Source organism: Phoenix dactylifera, chromosome 1, assembly GCF_009389715.1.
Source record: "Phoenix dactylifera cultivar Barhee BC4 chromosome 1, palm_55x_up_171113_PBpolish2nd_filt_p, whole genome shotgun sequence".
NCBI lineage: Eukaryota > Viridiplantae > Streptophyta > Magnoliopsida > Arecales > Arecaceae > Phoenix > Phoenix dactylifera.
Genome location: NC_052392.1, coordinates 28,894,196 through 28,913,730, shown reverse-complemented (window position 1 = coordinate 28,913,730; position 19,535 = coordinate 28,894,196). Strand labels below are relative to the sequence as shown.

Genomic DNA, 19,535 nt, shown 5'->3' with positions numbered 1-19,535 from the left:
CTTCACTAACAGCTATGTATTCTGCCTCAGTAGTTGAGTCAGCTACAGTTTGCTGTTTGGAACTTTTCCAACTCACAGCTCCACCATTCAAAGTGAAAATATATCCAGAGATTGACTTGCTATCATCTGGATCAGATTGAAAGCTAGAATCTGAATAGCCTTCTAGTTTCAATTCTGATCCTCCATAAATCAGAAAAATATCTCTAGTCCTTCTCAAGTATTTGAGAATGCTTTTCACAATTTTCCAATGATCCTCCCCGGGATCTGCCTGAAATCTACTTACCATACCTAAGGCATAAGCTACATCAGGCCTGGTACATAACATAGCATACATGATCGACCCTACTGCTGAAGCATAGGGAATAGAACTCATTCTATTCCTCTCTTCAGATGTCTTAGGAGACATCTTCCTAGAGAGTTGTATGCCATGTCCTATGGGTAAGAAACCTTTCTTACTTCCATCCATGCTGAACCTCTTCAGCACATTATCTATGTACCTAGACTGGGACAAACCTAGCATCCTTTTAGATCTATCTCTATAGATCCTTATACCAAGTATATAGGATGCTTCACCCAAGTCTTTCATGGAAAATTTCTTTGATAGCCAAGTCTTGACCGATTGCATCATTGGAACATCATTTCCAATGACCAATATATCGTCCACATATAATATCAAGAAGACAATAGCACTCCCACTAGTCTTCTTATACACACAAGGTTCATCTATATTTTTAATGAAGCCAAACTCTTTGACTATCATGTCAAAATGGATGTTCCAACTTCTAGATGCCTGGTTTAATCCATAAATGGATTTCTTAAGCCTACATACTTGATTTGCTCTCCCTCTTGAGACAAATCCCTCTGGCTGTGTCATATAGACCTCTTCCTCAAGGTGACCATTAAGGAAGGCGGTTTTGACATCCATCTGCCAGATCTCATAATCATAATATGCAGCTATAGCAAGCATAATCCGAATAGATTTGAGCATAGCTACTGGCGAAAAAATTTCATCATAATCAATGCCTTGTTTTTGCCTGAAACCTTTTACCACTAGCCTGGCCTTGTAGGTTTCTACTTGGCCATCAGCTCCTATCTTCTTCTTGTATACCCATTTGCACCCTATTGAAATCACTCCCTCAGGTGCATCAACCAAAGTCCACACTTGGTTTGTATACATAGAATCTATCTCGGATTTTATGGCGTCCAACCATTTGTCAGAGTCCCTACTCTTGACAGCTTCCGAATAGGTCAGAGGGTCATCGTTATCAACGATGTGGGCTTCATCATTCTCAATAATAAATCCATACCTCTCAGGTGCATTTCGCACTCTTTCTGACCTTCGAAAAGGAGTAGTGTGTAGTGGCTGTACCTCTTCCATGGGTACATCTGGTTGAGGATTATTATGTGTCTCACCTTGTAGGTCTTGAACTTCATCAAGTTCAATTTTTCTATCCTTGCCCTTTTCTAAAAAAAAAACTCTTTTTCCAAGAAAATGGCATGCCTAGCAACAAATACCTTTTGTTCGGTAGGATTATAGAAGATATATCCTAAACTATCTTTAGGATAACCTACAAATATACATTTGTCCGATCTAGCACTTAGCTTATGTCCAAAATTTTTTTTGACATAAGCATGACAACCCCATATCTTAAGATACTTAAGATTAGGTTTCTTTCCTTTCCATATCTCATATGGAGTGCTAGATACAGACTTAGATGGTACTCTATTTAATACTAATGCAGCAGTTTCTAGGACATGTCCCCAGAAGGAAATTGGAAGATTTGTGAAGCACATCATGGACCGTACCATATCTAATAAGGTACGATTCCTTCTTTCAGCTACACCATTTAATTGTGGCGTATATGGAGGTGTCCATTCAGAGAGTATACCCTTTAATTTAAGATAGTCTAAAAATTCACTAGAAAGGTATTCTCCTCCTCGATCAGATCGAAGGATTTTAATACACTTTCCAGTTTGTTTTTCGACCATACTTTGATACTCTTTAAATTTATCAAAGGCTTCGGATTTATGTTTCATTAGATACACAAAACCGAACCTTGATAAGTCATCAGTAAATGTGATGAAGTAAGAGTATCCATCTCTAGCTTGAGTTGACATAGGACTGCACACATCAGTGTGTACGAGTTCTAACAACTCACTTGCCCTTTCTCCATGTCCCAAGAATGGAGACTTGGTCATTTTACCCATAAGACAAGATTCACAAGTTCCTAATGATTCAAAATCATAAGGATCAAAGAATTTATCTTTATACAACTTATGTAACCTTGTCTCACTAATATGACCTAATCGGTAATGCCAGAGGAGGGTATTATTAATATTTTCTCTTTTTCTTTTATTATCTTTGCCAATATGAAACATAACATTATTAAGACATAATACTAAAAGACCATTTTCCATAGTGCCATGACAATAATACTCATTAGATAAAGAAATAGAGCAACCATTGCTCTTTCCATTTATTTCGAATCCTTTCTTAAGCAACAAAGGAATTGAAATTACATTTCTAATAATTTTTGGCATAAAATAACAGTCTTCTAGCTTCAAGAACTTTCCGGAGGGTAGCTCTAGTATGTAGGTGCCAACAGCTTCAGCCTGGATGGATTCTCCTCCAGCGCCATATAGCTCGAAGTCACCTTTCTTCAGACTTCTAATTTTCTGCAGTCCATGCAAAGATTTGCATATGTGAGAACCACAACCGGTATCCAATACCCATGAATTAGAATCAGAAGAACTTAATGTCATATTGGCATGTAATAAAAACATACCTTTTGATGCAACACTTGCATCAGGCTTCACACTTGCAAGAAAGCTCTTGCAGTTCCTTTTCCAATGCCCCGTCTTGCCACAGTGGAAACAGGTACCGGGTCCAGAGATTTTCTTTCCCTTCTTCTTTTTGATGCGACTCTTAGGGTTTAGTTTTTTTCTTTGAACCCTTGTTGCCCGACTTCTTCTTTGAGCTCTCACCAACAAGAAGGATCGGACCCTTGTCCTTCTTGATGTGAGACTCTGCTGTTTTCAGCATATTTAGAAGCTCAGGCAGGGAGGAATTCAGTTTGTTCATGTGATAATTCACGACAAACTGCGAGAATGAGTCGGGTAGTGATTGCAGGATCAAATCCTGACTGAGCTCACTGTCCATAGCAAAACCAAGTTGACTTAATCGAGTGATTAAGTCTATAACCTTTAAACAGTGGTCTTGCACAGATGATCCCTCGATCATTCTAGCACGGAACAACTGTTTAGATATCTCATATCTAGCAGTTCTGCTCTGCTCACCATATAACTCCTTTAAGTTAAGGAGTATGGAGTGAGTATCCATGCTATCATGCTGCCTCTGCAATTCATTATTCATAGAAGCAAGCATGATACATTTGACAGTCAAACTATCATTTTTCCACATACGATATGTGGCCAATTCCTCCTCAGTTGCATCTTCCCCTGCTGACCCTAGGTCAGGGGTTTCAAGAATGTAGGAAAGTTTTTCTTGTGTGAGAACAATCTTTAAATTTCTCAACCAATCCACATAGTTGGGACCAGTCAATTTGTTTGTATCTAAGATACCTCTAAGTGAGAGTGAAGATGCCATTTTTGCAGAATTAATCTATAATTACAAAGAACACTAATATAAGCAGACCAATCATGATGACATGTATTCAATCAGACAAGGACTTCTATCTAATTGTTACTCCCACTATTTTTATCGAATGTCATAACCCTCAAATATGATGAACGAGAAAATACTAATTTTCTTAGTGGGGTTGAGATCCAAATTCCTTATAAAAGACCTTGTGGGAATCACAACAAGCCCTTATAAGTTCAAAGGTAGGAAACTCTTTCCAATTGCATCCCATGCAATTCCCAACTTTATTCTGTCCTCTAGCACACATATAGTCTTGTGGGAATCACAACAAACTATTGTGTCTAGTTAAGTCAAACCCTTCATTTTTATACAGTCATATTTGAATAATGCTGCCCTTGTGGGAATCACAACAAGGCAACATATTAAAATATGCCATATGCATCATATGCACCAAGATATTACAATATCAATTCCTAATACTAGCCTTGTGGGAATCACAACAAGCTAGCGTAGATATTGACATAATAATATCTAAGCATGAAGGAAGGACCTTTATAGTGTTATATCAGCAATTAGCTTTTCCATGGAGGTCAATCAAATAGTTGGCCAGGTAAGCAGATGGGAGGCTCTCCTTACTTAGTAAGGTCCTAATTAAATAACCACCTGTAGCCTCTTTCCTAGACACCAACTTAGTCAATTGATTCAGAATGGCTCAGCTTAAAGCAATTAACACTACGACTTAATTATGAATTTAGTGAGGGCTTTCAAATAATAGTATCTTACTAACATTAAGCTCAACCATAAAGGACAATCAAATAATTGGCCAGGAAAGCAGGTGGGAGGCACCCCTCACTCAGAGAGTGAGGTCCTAATTAAGTAACCACCTGTGGCTTCCTTCCTAGACACCAACTGAGTCGATTGTTCCAGAATGGGTCAGCCCAAAGTTTTCATACTACTATATTGGTCTCATTGCATATTCTATAATTTAGTACTAGCAATTATACTGTGCTACAACATGAATATAATACTATCTCATAGCATAAACTAATCATGCATACAAACAACCTAGCTATCTCATAGCATCAAGATAATAGCATGTATTATCATTTGGTTAAACTGATTAAGGGTGGCTCTGATACCACTGTTAGGGTTTTCCAGTGCCCTAGGGCGCAGCGGAAGATACGGGATTATAAAATTTTCTTATAAAACCCATTATATGAAACCCTAATAAGCCAAGATCGCCTTAATAGTATAACCAAATAATATAGAAAATATAATCTTGGTATAGAAGAATACCTATCACGCTATATCCAATATGTCTGAAGATGTCCTAAGGTGCCCAAATGTTCACCCTCCGATGTTGATCCACACAGGAATGGGTTCAAGACTCTAGCTCCACCAAAACTTGATTCTAATTGTTCAATCCTTCCAAAGGATTTAATTGGCTGATTTTCCTTCACTTCTTCCTTTCTACCTCTAAAACATTCACTAGCCTTTTTGTCCTAAAGAAGACCCTCTTGTCTTGGGTTAGGACAAAAGAGAGAGGCTTGTAAGAAAGAAGGGATAAGGGAGAGAGAAGGAGAGGCCTTTTTTTGGATGATCTTTAGAACCCCAAGGCACCTCCTATTTATAAGAGATGGAGGGATGCATCATAAAGGGATGCATCCCATCCACACACCTCATCATGATGAGGCATGTACCAAGAGATGCATCCCATCATGATGGGGTGCTAAGGAGAAGGGTGTATCAACTTCTTTCTCACATCTCCCTCTTAAATCCTGATGATCCAAGGGCCCAAATGCAGTGAACCAAAGCCAATGGTCCAGATCTAGGTGCCATCTAATGGTCCAGATCAAGACATCATCATCCAGGGTGCCATCCAATGGTCCAGAAGTAAGATGCCATCACCGATGGTCCAGATTCAGGCGCTGAGCAACGGTCCAGATCTTTCATCCAGAGAGCCATCCAGTGGTCCAGATTCAGGCGCTGAGCAACGGTCCAGATCTTTCATCCAGAGAGCCATCCAGTGGTCCAGATTCAGGCGCTAACCAGTGGACCAGATCCTTCATCCAGGAAGCCATCCAATGGTCCAGATGAAGGCGCCAACCAGTGGACCAGATCCTTCATCCAGGAAGCGATCCAATGGTCCAGAAGTGAAGGCCCTATCAAACCCAATCCAATTGGGTTTAACCAACTTAAAGAAAACATTAAACCTAATCAAATCAGGTCTAATTAAAGCCAAATGGGTTTCAACTCTTGGCTAACCCATATTAGGTTATGATCTAATCATATTAGATCAACCTAATCTAAGAATCATATTCGAATTTAATTCGAATCAGGAGCTAGGGTTTGCAACACGTGCTAGCATGTTCATCTTGCAAACATGATCTAATCCAATTAGACCCTTGATCAATTCCCTTGTGTGTGACCCATTGGGTTCCTTATCTTAGCCAGCAGTAGGTGCAGGTGCAAGTTGACCTAACCTGATTAGAATACCTCTAATCCAATTTAGGTTCAATTTAGTGCTAAACCTGACTTAGCAATCAGAACCTTTCTGATGCTTTGATCTAATCAAACTCTTTGATCCGATCAACCCACAAGACATGATTGACGTCTAGCAACGTATCATGTCTACCCGGAAGATGAGGAATGTATTGGACAAATCCAAACATACCCTTCAGTGGAAAGTTACTGTGCAATTCAATCCCTCAGTCATACTACATCCTGAATAAGTGCTCGAGTATGGATCAATATCAAACTCAATCACTTATTCATGTCTCTCTCAATCTTTTATATGATAATTCAAACAATGAAACATTAGAAACTCTTTCTAATATTCATTTTGCTTTGATCAAAGGCTTCTTGAATTATCATAAGATTAGAGTAAGTAGGATGTTACCTTCTCTTACTAGAAGTGACTGATTCCTTGTTGACCTACTCACAACCTTCGTACAAAATCCACCATATCCAGAATACCCCGTACACAACGCAATGTTGTGAATGAGGGTAAACTAAAATATAGCTTCAAGTGCACAAGGTACCATGGTGATCTCAGGTCTAAGGATCACTTGCACAACTCCCACTATGAGAACCATCTTTTGATAATTAAGTAAGAATCCATAAGATGTTCTCATGGCTGGTCATTTCAGTGAACTCATTCCTCTAATGAGCACCCACATCTTTGTATTAGTGTCTCACACAAGTGATTGTGAGATCAATCACCCTCTACATTGAGCATACATAAGATGTGCCAGTCTTTCCGGTAATATTGATCCCCGACTCAATATACCAATTTGACTGGGAATATTCTAAATTAGGATTTTAGGATTTTAGGTCTCACTGGTATAATCTCATCATAACCCTAAAATCAATGTCCTAATTTATGGGGTTCATCATCCAATAATAAAATAGATAAGCAGCAAATGATGAAACACAATGCCTTTATTGATATATATCGAGTGTCAAAATACATGATTTGGAGGATTACAAAGAGAAACCCATCAAATGATTGGCTTATAGGGCATCTACTCTTTCACAAGGATCGTGACGCCAGACTCATCGCAGCTGGGAGGCAATGCACTTTGATGAGTGAGCATTTAGAGTAGAGTTGATGGTGGCTCAAGAAAATGCGCTAATAGCTATGTGAAGAAGTACGTAATATTAGAAACTCAGTCAAGCAATTCAGAGCTCTTCTTTTAGTAATGAATAATTTCTTAAGAAAAGTGGGATTATGTTGTGAGGCAGTTTTTCTTATCTATAAATAATTTCCAAGCAGATTTTTTTTTTTATGTTTTTCTTGATAAAATTAGTTCACTTTGTGGAAAAATTAAACATATTTTTTTATGAATTTTTTTTTTTGTGTTAGAAAACAAAACCTGATAAACCAGGCATTGTAGGAATACTTTTCAAATTCAAAAACTCTCTTTTTCAATGTATAAAGTAAGATATCTTATCATGTTAAAGTGGTATCAAAAAAAAAATCTTATTAAAAAGTGGTACCAAGTGAAGAGCACTTTAATCTTAAACTTGCTATGTGCCATCACACGGCACGATCATTGAGATCAAGTAAAGAAAATGAATCGCAAGACCGATAATGAACTTAAGCAATATAAATAAAAAATTTTAAATGAGAGATAAGGTAAATGTAATTTGTGAAAACTTGAGGAGATGGAAAGATTTTTTTTCTTATTTTAAATTATGTAAACTTTTTTTCTAGACAGCAAATGCTTCAAAATAATACTAGACATGAACGCACCCGTGGACTTGTATACGAATGTGCTCATGTGTAGCAAGTAATTTGGAACATAAGTCATCCAACATGCACAGCCATTATTGATGCTCTAGGTTAAGTGCTGTTTTTTTTTCTCTTTATATATATATATATATATATATATATATATATATATATATATATATATATATATATATAATAATAAAACAGATAGATCATGTTAGCAATATATCAACTAAATAAACAAATAAATCTAAAAATTACAATTAATGGAAAATCTTAAAGGGAATAATATATGTATATATTATTCAGCATCAAAATAATTCTATTTTAACACAAAAAAAATCTGTTCTAGCACAAAACAAACCTATTCATTTAATATATTAAATCATAAAATTGCAAATACTACAGATCTACTAATATTAAATTTAAAATAAAAGTTAGAGGAAATAGCCTGATTGAAGGCAGGTCGAAGCGCGTAGATGATGTCCCAAAAAAATATTTACCCCCACGTACGGGTCTCCCGGTAATCCTCTTTAGAGATGCGACGATCCTAAACTTCATCTTCGGTACGTCTCAGAAGAAGCCAAGTCGAACCCGATTGGACTTGCAGATCCAGCGAAGAACGAAATAAAAAGAATAAAATAAACTAAATATAATTGCAAAAATGAAAATCAGAAGTGGCTAAGAGGAAGAACTTTTCTCCAGAATTTTTTTGATATTTTTCTCTAATTTTTTGTGTCCCCAAAGAGATGAAATCAAGGGGTATTTATAGAGGTGTTTAGAGGGACTTTTTGGTCCTTTTTGCAGACGCGTCCGTGCCTTACGCGGACGCGCCCGCAGTGATTTTGCGAAGGAAAACTGCAGCGGGCGCCAGCATGCTATTGCGCACGCGGCCCGAGAATGGCCTCGTGTACATTTAATTTTTTTAACAATCCCCCACAAAAATTATTTTTTAAAAATAATTTTAAAATCAAAATAAAATACTGGATATCTTATATTATGTAATAGGTGTTGGTACCTTTCGGTTTGAACCTTCACTTAGTAACAATTGATTACATCTATGGAGCTAAGATGGTCTTAACCTTGAACCTCGATCCATGGCTCAGATTAAATCAACAGCACACATAATATAGCCCGATCTGGGTTCTAAGCGGGTTGCGCTAATATGGCCATGCGCAGGTATCTTTCATGTATTTTTTAGAAAATCATTCATTTTTCATAATTGCGGCCTTATGACTGCATATATAGGTGAGTCCTAATAAAGAAGCTAACAGGAAAGCTCCTGCCTCTTGGATCTCAGGCTCATTAAGAGTTATATAAACAAACTTATCCTACCGCTTGCTTTTATGAGTGCTAGCGTCATAGGGATGAGGAAAATATAAAACAGTGCTCCTCTTAGTCGCACTCCGGTTTGTTTCTACCTATTGAACCTTTTAAGGTTGGGTTACCACCGTGGTAATCTATCTTTATAGGCTAAGCCCCATCTTCCTCGACGACTCTAGAACTACTATTCTAGACAAACTTTTTGTAAGCTGATCAGCCAAATTATTTTCTGATTTTACAAAATTCAAAGCAATAACGTTATTTTTCAGTTTATATCTTAATGATTTATGACACACTTTTGAGTGCCTGTTCATTTTTACATTGGCATTTTCTTGGTTGCACTTATCTATGTAAGGAGACAGATGGTAAAGGTGACTCATCTACAGAAAGGTCTATTAGTAGATCTCTGAGCCACTCAACCTCAGTGCTAGTGGTGTCTAAAGTTATCAGTTCAAACTCCATGGTACTCCTACATATCAAGGTTTGTTTGGTGGATTTCTAAGACACAGCAACACCTCCTAGGAGAAAGATATATTTTGTAGTGGATTTAATATCTAAGGTATCGCTGATTCAATTGGCATCACTATAGCCTTCCAGAACTGCAGGAAATTCACTAAAGTGCAAACTATGAGACTTAGTACCCTTAAGATACCTAAGGATCCTCTCTAATACTGTCCAGTGATCTCTATTTGGATTAATAGTATATCTGTTAAGTCTATTCATAGCATATGCTATGTTTGGCTTGGTATAGTTTGCTAGAAATCCTAGTGAGTCTATAATTTGAGCATATAGGCCTTGAAGGACAGGAGTTCCTAAGTTCTTCTTAAGGTGTGTAGAGGGATCAAAAGGAGTAGAGACATGCTGACAATCGGTATAATTAAATTTATTGAGAATCTTGTCAACATAATGACTTTGGGATAACTTGATACTATTTGCACTTCTAATTATTTTGGTATTTAAAATTAAGTCAGCTTGTCCCAAGACTTTCATATCAAACTTATGACTTAAGGATTGCTTTACTTCATCAACTATCTAAAAATCTGTCCCAAAGATCAGTATATCATCTAAATAGAGACACAAGATCACAAGTTTATTTCCAACTCTCTTATTGTATACACATTCGTCTGTACTATTGATTTCAAATCCAAATGTCAGTATAGTTTTATCAAATTTCAAGTACCATTGCTTGGGTGCTTGTTTAAAACCATAGATAGATCTGATTAATCTGCAAACTTTTTTTTCTTGGCCTGGATTATAAATCCCTTTGGCTGGTCCATATAATTTTTTTCATTTAAGTCTCCATTTAGAAAAAACTGTTTTCACATCTATCTGATGAATCACTAATTTATAGATGGAGACTAATGCTATCATAACCCTAATAGTAGTAATCCTAGCTGCAGGTGCATAGACATTAAAAAAACCTACCCCAGGTCTTTGTGTAAAACTCTTGGCAACCAATCTAGCCTTAAATTTATCCACAAAGCCATCAGGCCTAAGTTTCTTCTTAAAAATTCATTTTCATCCTATAGTTTTACAGCCAGAAGAAATATCAGTTAGTTTCCAAGTATGATTTTGGATAATTGACTGCATCTCATTGTCCACAGCTTCTCTCCAAAAGGGTGAATCGAAGGATTTCATTGCGTCCTCAAAAGTAGTTGAAGAGTCCTCTATAAAAAAGGTATCGAAATCATCTCCAAAAGTTTTCTCTACCCTGGATCTCTTGCTCCTCCTAGGTTCTGCTTCTACTTCTATTTCTCTTGTCTTTATTCTACTAGAGCTACTAGCTATACCACTATCTACTCTAATCCTAAGTGAAAAGGTGTCTTCAAATATGTTGCATCTCTGGCTTCTATAATAGTGTTGTTACTAATATCATTTTCTTCTGAATTAATCACTATAAATCTATTAGCATTACTATTGGCTGCATATCCTATGAATATGGCATCCACTATTTTGGGCCCTATTTTCTTTCTCTTAAACTAGGTATTTTCACTTTTGCCAAGCACCCCTACACTTTTAAATAGCTAAGATTAGGTTTTCTATATTTCCAGACATCATATGGGGTTAGATTATTATTTTTGGAGGAAATCCTATTGAGAATATAACAGGCCGAAACTAAAGCTTCCCCCCACAAATTCTCTGGTACTCCTGAGCTTATAAGCATTGAGTTAACCATATCTATTAAAGTCCTATTCTTTCTTTCTGCTACTCCATTTGATTGGGGAGAATAGGAAGCAGTCACTTCATGAATGATTCCATGATCTTTACAAAATTTAGTTATCTCATTAGATGTATATTCACCTCCCCGATCTGATCTAGGGATTTTAATTTTCTTTTTCTGTTGGTTCTCAGCTTCAATTTAAAAAAATCTTAAATTTGCTGAGCACATCATCCTTGGTTTTAATTAGGTAGTGTAACAGAAGTTGGACAGATCATCTATGAAGATCACAAAGTATCTGTTACCACCCCTAGAAGTTCTACCAGAGTCACAAACATCACTATAGATCAACTCTAATAGATCTGAATCCCTATTAACATATTTAAAAGGCTTCCTAGGAAGTTTGGCTTCTACACAAATTTTACATTTTTCATGGTTCTTAAGATCACTTTTTGGTATTAAATTTAGGTTCATTAGTTGCTTAATTGTATTATAATTTACATGACCTATTCTACCATGCCAAATTGAAGGAGGTTCTATATTTATGATCAAAGGATTTTTATTTATTGAAGGAACTATTACATTCAACTTAAACAATCCTTCACTTAAGAATCTTTTTTTCAATAAATATTACATCATGAGAAATTACAACTTTATTAGACTCAAAAACAAGACAAAAGTCTTGCTGGACAAGGAAGGAACCACTAATTAGGTTTCTCCTAATGATCGAAACATGTTGGATGCCGTGCAGGGACAGGACTTTTTCAGAAGTAAGCTTTAAGTCCACATGTCTCACTCCTAACACACGTGCCTCCGAGCTGTTTGCCATGATCACAGCTCCTCCACTTGAGACATAGTAAGAAGAAAACCAGAAGCGTTCCAAACAAATGTGAATACCAGCTCCGGTATCAATCCACCAATCAAGTGTTTGTAAAATCATTAATTTCAAGAGTGAAGGAAATAGACCTGAAAACAGTCTCAGAGGAGCCAGCGCTAGAAGTCACCATGTTGACTTGAGTACTGATTGTGTGTGTGGACCTTTCTTCTTGGATTGAAGAGGTGCAGTCTTCTTATAGAAGCACTGGGGAGCCAAATAGTTGGTCCGACCACACACATAACAGAAACGAATACCACCTTCCTCTTTCTTCTTCTTCTGCTTCTGGGATTGGATAGGTTTTTTATTATGGTGGTTAGGGTTTTTAGGGTTGTAGGGCTTCTTTTGTAATGCTTATTTTTGAAAGGTCGGTTTTGATTTTTCCTAGGTGGAGCCTTTACATTATAAGCATTATTCTTGTGTCCAGTAGAGGTTTTACTCCTGAGCCTGTGCTACTCTTCAATCCTAATAGAGTTCAAGACTTGGGTTAGGGTGAGACTTCCTTGGGTATGGCTCAGGCTTAGCAAAAGCAGACTAGGAATTAGATAGTTTATCTATCAGACAAGCTACCTGAAATGACTCCTCCAAATTAGTTCCACTGGCCCTAAGCTGGCGGATCAAGATTTCAAAATCATGGATTTGGTCATTCATAGGCTTTGAGTCCACCATTCTAAAGTTATTGAAGTCGAAGGCCTTGAATCTCTTTACCCCAGCATCACCATATTTGCTATCTAGGGTGTCCCTAAGTTCTTTGACACTCTTTGCTGTATAATAAATGCCACATATCCTTCAGAAAGGACATCTAAAATTCTATGGATGCAATGATAGTCTATCTCATCAGGTGTCCTAAAGGGTGTGCTAGTGGAGACAGAAGATTCAGTTTGGAAGGAGGATGAACTCCGGTTTGGGTTTGGGTTTGGGTTTTGGCGAGTAGCAGGTTGTGAAATAGTTGGGTTGGACTCGTTATCAACTTCAGTAGTGCTCTCACCTATGGCTGAGATCAAACCTAATATGGTGAGCCAGAACCGCATTTGGTTCTACCACCTCCTAAAGTTATGTCCATCAAAATTTTCAGGTTTAGCACTAAGGTGGTCACTAGTGTTGGAGATAATAGGTTCAAGGTTATAGAGAAGGGACATAAACCTGAATGAAGGCAAAAAATTTATGTCAAAAGATTGCACTAAAATTTGTATTGAATTTTGAATATCTAGTTGATATATCCAAAAAATAATAGCCAGATCAGCTCCAGATCGGTGGTGGAGCACTAGGCTCACTTAAGTACTAGCCTTTCTTAGGCATGTATGCCTTTTTGATAAGCTTTTCTTTGACACTATTAGTTAGTGGATATAATTACTAGAAATCATACAAATTCAATTTTTACAAAAGCTTAAGTGCAAACTTAAATTTCTTATTATGGATTAATCAATTTTCAAATTTTCTATTTGAATTTTCCGAATTAGTAATAATAAATTATTAATTTAGTGCTAGCTTGACAATTATTGTAATTGAAATCAAATATGTCAATTCAATGAATTATATATTAGAATTGATTTATTGGCTTATTAGAATAATTGATTACTAATTTTGTGCTATCAAATCAATTATTGTAATTTAAATCTAAAATGTCAATTTAATGAATTATAAGATTTATTACCTTATTAGAATAATTGATTACTAATTTTATGCTAGCAAATCAATTATTATAATTAAAATCTAAAATGTCAATTCAATGAAATAAGATTTATTACCTTATTAGAATAATTGATTACTAATTTTGTGCGAGCAAATCAATTATTGTAATTGAGATCTAAAATATCAATTCAATGAATTATAAAATTTATTATCTTATTAGAATAATTGATTAAGATCTAATAAGTCAATTCAATGAATTAATTATTATGTATTAACCAATTTTTGATTTTTCGTCTGAATGGGATCTGAAAATTACTCCTTGAGGAGTCCAAATGGAGGTATGATAAATTTCTTGGAGGTTAAACAAATTATTACCTTTTTAGAATAATTTACTGAGATTATATATTACTAACAAAAAAAATAAACAAATACTTCTTTGGATTGTTAGCAATACATCACCTAAATAAGCAAATAAATCTAAAAATTACAATTTATGGAAAATCTTAAAGGAATAATATATGTATATATTATTCGGCATCAAAATAATTCAATTTTAACACAAAAGAAATATATTCTAGCACAAAATAAATCTATTCATTCAATATATTTAAATCATAAAATTGCAAATACTGCATATCTACTGATATTAAATTTAAAATAAAAGTTAGAGGAAATAGCCTGATTGAAGGCAGGTCGAAGCACGTAGTTTCTGTCCTAAAGAAGTATTTACCCCTATGTACGGATCTTCCGGCAATCCTCCTCAGAGATACGACGATCCTAAACTTTTTCTTCAGTACGTCTCAGAAGAAACTAAATCGAATCCGATCAAACTTGCAGATCCAGCGAAGAATGAAATAGAAAAAATAAAATAAACTAAATATAATTAAAAAAATAAAAATTAGAAGTGGCTAAGAGGAAGAACTTTTCTCCATAATTTTTTTGATATTTTTCTCTAATTTTTTGTGTCCCCAAAGAGATGAAATCAAGGAGTATTTATAGGGGTGTTTAGAGGGCTTTTGGTCCTTTTTGCGGACGCGACCGCAGTGATTTCGCAGAGGAAAACCACAGCGGGCGCCTCTATTGCGCATGCGGCCCTAGAATGGCCGCATGCACATTTAATTTTTCCAACAGATCATACTATTCTAGTATGAATAGATCCACATAAGTCAAAGGATACAATAATACCGAAAAAAAACGAGGTGACCTAATGTCTATCTCACAAACAACTACTAGAATATTAAGCTGCATATGATGCAATCCAATCAGAGTCAGCTGTTCTGTTTGCCTTCTAATACATATGATTGATCTAAAATATGGCATAATCCATCACCATCCTACAGATATCTTGCAACAGTAGATATTTGCCATCAGCTTCCAGCAAGCTCTGAACCTAATCAGCCACCATCCTCGAGTAAGTCAAGTGCTTGAAAGAAAAAATGTTGTAGCCGAAGGGAGGCCACTTTATTCCCAAATTGTAATTAGACAAAAATTAGTGCCACCATGCTCTTAAAAAACACTACTCATTGTGCCATGGCAGATCACAACCATCCATCATTGCTCACATGCAATTCCAACCGTTCCGTGCATTAAAAAAAAAATGAACACATAAAGGCAACACCCAACTTAGAGACCTTCTTCTCTAGATGATTCATGGGTCCTACGTTCCCCATGCCAGCAAGCGGTAGGTGACATGTTGCGTGTTCATATATATATATATATATATATAGGAACCGGAGGAAGTCCATCTATTCGTTATTCTTTAATCTACACCCACCGTCGAAGGAACATTTACTCCGTGAAGCCAAAAGTCTATCAAATGATCTACACCATCGGAAGAGCAGTCCCATAGATTCGGTGGTCCTCCACCACAAGGTTCGTCACCCGGTCCCAGATCTTTAAAACTTATTTAAGTATAATTTTGACTGTCGGCCCCATTATTACCTCCCTCCTTTTAATCCCACCCCAGCATTTATCATCCGCATCTCCCCCTCCCTGCCCCGGGTCTCCCCCCCTCCGCCCCTCCTCCTCCTCCTCCTCCTCCTCCTCTCTCTATCTCTGTGTCTCCCTTGAAGAAGAAGATTTACAGAAAGAGAGTAGAAGACCATTCTCTTTGTAGTTTGAAGCGAGGCAGGAGGAGGCACGGGCTTCTCGCACCCACCACCACAAGCCAGAGAGCTTAGACAACTGGCCTGTCCTTGTTGCTGTCGTGCGTGAGCCTCCGCAACGAGACAAGGTGAGCTCACGTTGTTGCCCTCCGAAAATGATCCTTTTTTTTTTGACTTTTCTAATCACAAGGCCTTTCAATGATGGCTCGGAACTCTTCAAGATGATCTAAAAATGGAGTCTTTTGATGTCTGAAGTGCTATTATCCGTGGAACCTCTTTCTCTAAGCGAGCCTCTTGGTATCTCTGGTCTTTTTCGGAGGAAAAATGGAATAAAAAAGATGGTACCTTTGGAGTGACCTCAACCCACCGCCTAGCTCTTATGTTCTCCTTTTCCTTCTTCTAGGTTTTCCTAAGGCTTTCCTCCTAATGGGTACTGGGTTCCTTGCTTGCCTCCTTGCTGTGGTGATGCTGTTGAGGTGCTCGACCTCTCAGCAGCCCAACACGGATGAGTTCTTTGTCGCTGATTTCATCCGGAAGATGGGTGTGGAGGTCGCTTCTCTCAGCGATGGCTCCTCTTCTTCGGTTTGCTCATGGAAAATGGTCTCATGTGATGATCGGAAGGAGAAAGTCATCGCCTTGGTGGCTTCCGGCCTCGGGCTCTCCGGCCCCATCCCGGAGAACACCATTGGAAAGCTCAGCATGCTGAAAACCTTGGATCTCAGTGGCAATAACATCACCGGGTTCTCTTCGGATATTTGGGGACTCGGTAGCTCTCTCAGGAGCCTCAATCTTGCTTCCAACCAGATGAAGGGGGCTCTTCCAAACAATCTTGGGAATTTCGGGGAATTGGAAAGCCTGAACCTTTCTCACAATGACTTCTCCGGCGAGATGCCGGTCACATTGGGCTCACTTTCGAGCTTGAGGTTTCTCAATCTCAGCGGAAATCGGTTCGAGGGGATCATTCCGGATTCGTTTCTTGGCTGTAGGTCTTTGGTTTCCATCGATCTCTCGGGCAATAGACTGAATGGAACTGTGCCGGATGGTTTCAGTGATGCACTAAAAAATTTGAGGTTCTTGGATCTTTCTGGGAATGAGATTAATGGAAGGCTGCCGGACTTATCAGGGCTAGATTCCGTCACCTATCTCAATCTCTCTGGCAATTCATTTCAGGGTTCGGTTCTCGGGGTGTTTCGGGAGACAATGCAGGTCATAGACCTCAGTAACAACCAGTTCCAAGGCCACGTCTCTCAGGTAAACCTCAGCTCCAGCTACAATTGGTCTTCCTTAGTTTATCTTGATTTGTCTGTGAATGAACTCAGCGGAGAGTTCTTCCATGATCTTGGCCGAGCGAGGTCGCTGAGACACCTTAATCTTGCATTCAATAGATTTTCTCATCAGAACTTCCCTATGCTAGAGCAGCTTTCTGGTCTGGAATATCTCAATTTGTCAAAGACCAGCCTGACTGGCCAAATTCCAACTGAAATCTCTAAATTGGTTGGCTTGAAGACACTAGACCTTTCACAGAATCATATAACTGGCCATATTCCTGATTTGAGCATAAAAAATATACAAGTTCTGGACCTTTCGACGAACAATCTCACAGGTGAAATACCCCAGCCTCTCCTAGACGAGTTACCCAACATGATAAGTTTCAACTTCTCCTACAACAACCTTACACTTTGTGCTGCTAAATTCTCACCCCAAACATTTAACACAGCATTCGTTGGATCCCAAAATGACTGCCCGATCGCCGCGAATCCAGACCTTATCAGAACGAAGGGAGCAAAGTATAAAGCGCTAAAGCTAGCACTGGCCATAACTTTATCGGTTTTCTTTTTGATAGCAGGGTTAGTGTGCCTTGCTTTTGGATTCCGAAAGAGAACCAGATCATGGGCAGTTAAGCAACTCTCAATCAAGGAGGAACCGAGTGTTTCAGGCCCATTCTCCTTTCAGACAGATTCGTCAACGTGGGTTGCCGATGTCAAGAGTGCTACCTCAGTCCCTGTTGTCATATTTGAGAAGCCATTGCTGAACTTTACCTTTGCCGACCTCCTGACTGCGACTTCACATTTTGATAGGGGAACTTTGTTAGCTGAAGGGAAGTTCGGTCCAGTCTATCGAGGCTTTCTACCGGGAGGAATTCATGCAGCCGTGAAGGTTTTGGTTCATGGGTCTACAGTGACAGAGCAGGAAGCTGCAAAAGAGCTCGAGAGGCTTGGTCGGATCAAGCATCCGAATCTAGTCCCTTTAACAGGTTATTGCTTAGCGGGGGATCAGAGAATTGCAATATATGATTACATGGAGAATGGGAATCTACAGAATTTGCTTCATGACCTCCCATTAGGAGTGCAGGCAACTGAGGATTGGAGCACTGATACATGGGAAGAAGATACTGGAACTATCCAGAGCATCACAACTGAAGGGCTGACTACTTGGAGATTTAGGCATAAAATTGCCCTTGGAGCAGCGAGGGCATTGGCTTTTCTCCACCATGGATGCTACCCCCAGATAGTTCACAGAGATGTCAAGGCAAGCAGCATCTATCTTGATTCAGCATTGGAGCCTAGATTGTCTGATTTTGGGTTGTCAAGGATTGTTGGAGCTAGCTTGGAGGATGAGATCTCTCGGGGATCGCCAGGCTATGCTCCTCCAGAGTTCTGCGAGTCAGAAAATGTCTCAGCAACTACGAAGTCTGATGTATATGGCTTCGGCGTTGTACTTTTTGAGCTTATTACAGGGAAGAAACCGCTTGGAGACGACTATCCTGAAGAGAGGGAGACTACTCTTGTCAGTTGGGCTCGGACATTGGTAAGGAAGAATCAGGCCTCGAAAGTAATTGACCCTAAGATTCGGGAGACTGGATCGGAGACACGAATGGAGGAAGGACTGAGAATTGCTTATCTGTGCACTGCTGACCTACCATCAAAGAGACCTTCCATGCAGCAAATAGTTGGGCTTTTGAAGGACATCGAACCCATGGCAGCTGATCTGCTGAAATAGAGAATTGGGAGTTGGCTATGCCCTTCTCTAACAATGTTCCCGGTGGAAGGAGATGTACAATGGTTCCGAACTATTTCTGAACTAAAGTCCTTGCTTTCAATTTTTCATTTGAATTTCAGAAGAAGCTTTACATTTGCCATTAGCTTCTTTCCTCCACATGGTTTCTTCCTGCATTGCGTTCGTCTATTACAAAACAACCATGATTCCTTTTTTTTTTGACTTGAGAAACCAATCTTCCATGGATGAAAGTAAAGCAAAGTGGCTTTTGATGTGTTTATCTCATTTTGCTTTCTACCAACAGAGTATCACCTCAGAAATATTTCATAAGTTAGCTGCTGGGTTTTGATTTAAACTGAGATTTTAGCAGGTATAGAGGCATCCTATCATAGTTTTATACATTTATACTAAAATTTTCTATCAGCTCACAGCTTCCATCCTTATCAAGGTTGGATGACGACAATAGGTTACCACTGCTTGATAATTTAATTAACATCATTGCTGGTGTTCATGCAGCCTATTCCTTTCTTAAAAGATTTGCACTTTGTTTCCTTTCACCCATTGGCTGTTTTCTAGAACTATGATGGTCCCAACCACCAAAATGCAGGCCG

At 38.2% G+C, this 19,535-nt stretch overlaps 1 protein-coding gene across 2 annotated transcripts; it reads left to right on the top strand.

The window, feature by feature from the left end:
* Nucleotides 1-15,805: 15,805 nt before the first annotated feature.
* LOC103696275 (probable LRR receptor-like serine/threonine-protein kinase At2g24230) lies at nucleotides 15,806-19,204 on the top strand. Of its 2 annotated transcripts, none has more exons than XM_039131276.1 (2): nucleotides 15,806-16,055; nucleotides 16,331-19,204. In XM_039131276.1, the coding sequence occupies exon 2, from the start codon at nucleotides 16,354-16,356 to the stop codon at nucleotides 18,925-18,927; it is 2,574 nt and encodes an 857-aa protein (XP_038987204.1). In that variant the 5' UTR covers nucleotides 15,806-16,055; nucleotides 16,331-16,353; the 3' UTR covers nucleotides 18,928-19,204. The 2 variants fall into 2 exon arrangements, with proteins under 2 accessions (XP_038987204.1, XP_038987202.1); XM_039131274.1 differs by having other exon boundaries at nucleotides 16,149-19,204.
* Nucleotides 19,205-19,535: the final 331 nt, after the last annotated feature.

What these genes read in the sequence shown, in the direction of transcription:
- LOC103696275 (XM_039131276.1), top strand. Translation starts at nt 16,354, where the DNA reads ATGGGTACTGGGTTCCTTGCTTGCCTCCTTGCTGTGGTGATGCTGTTG.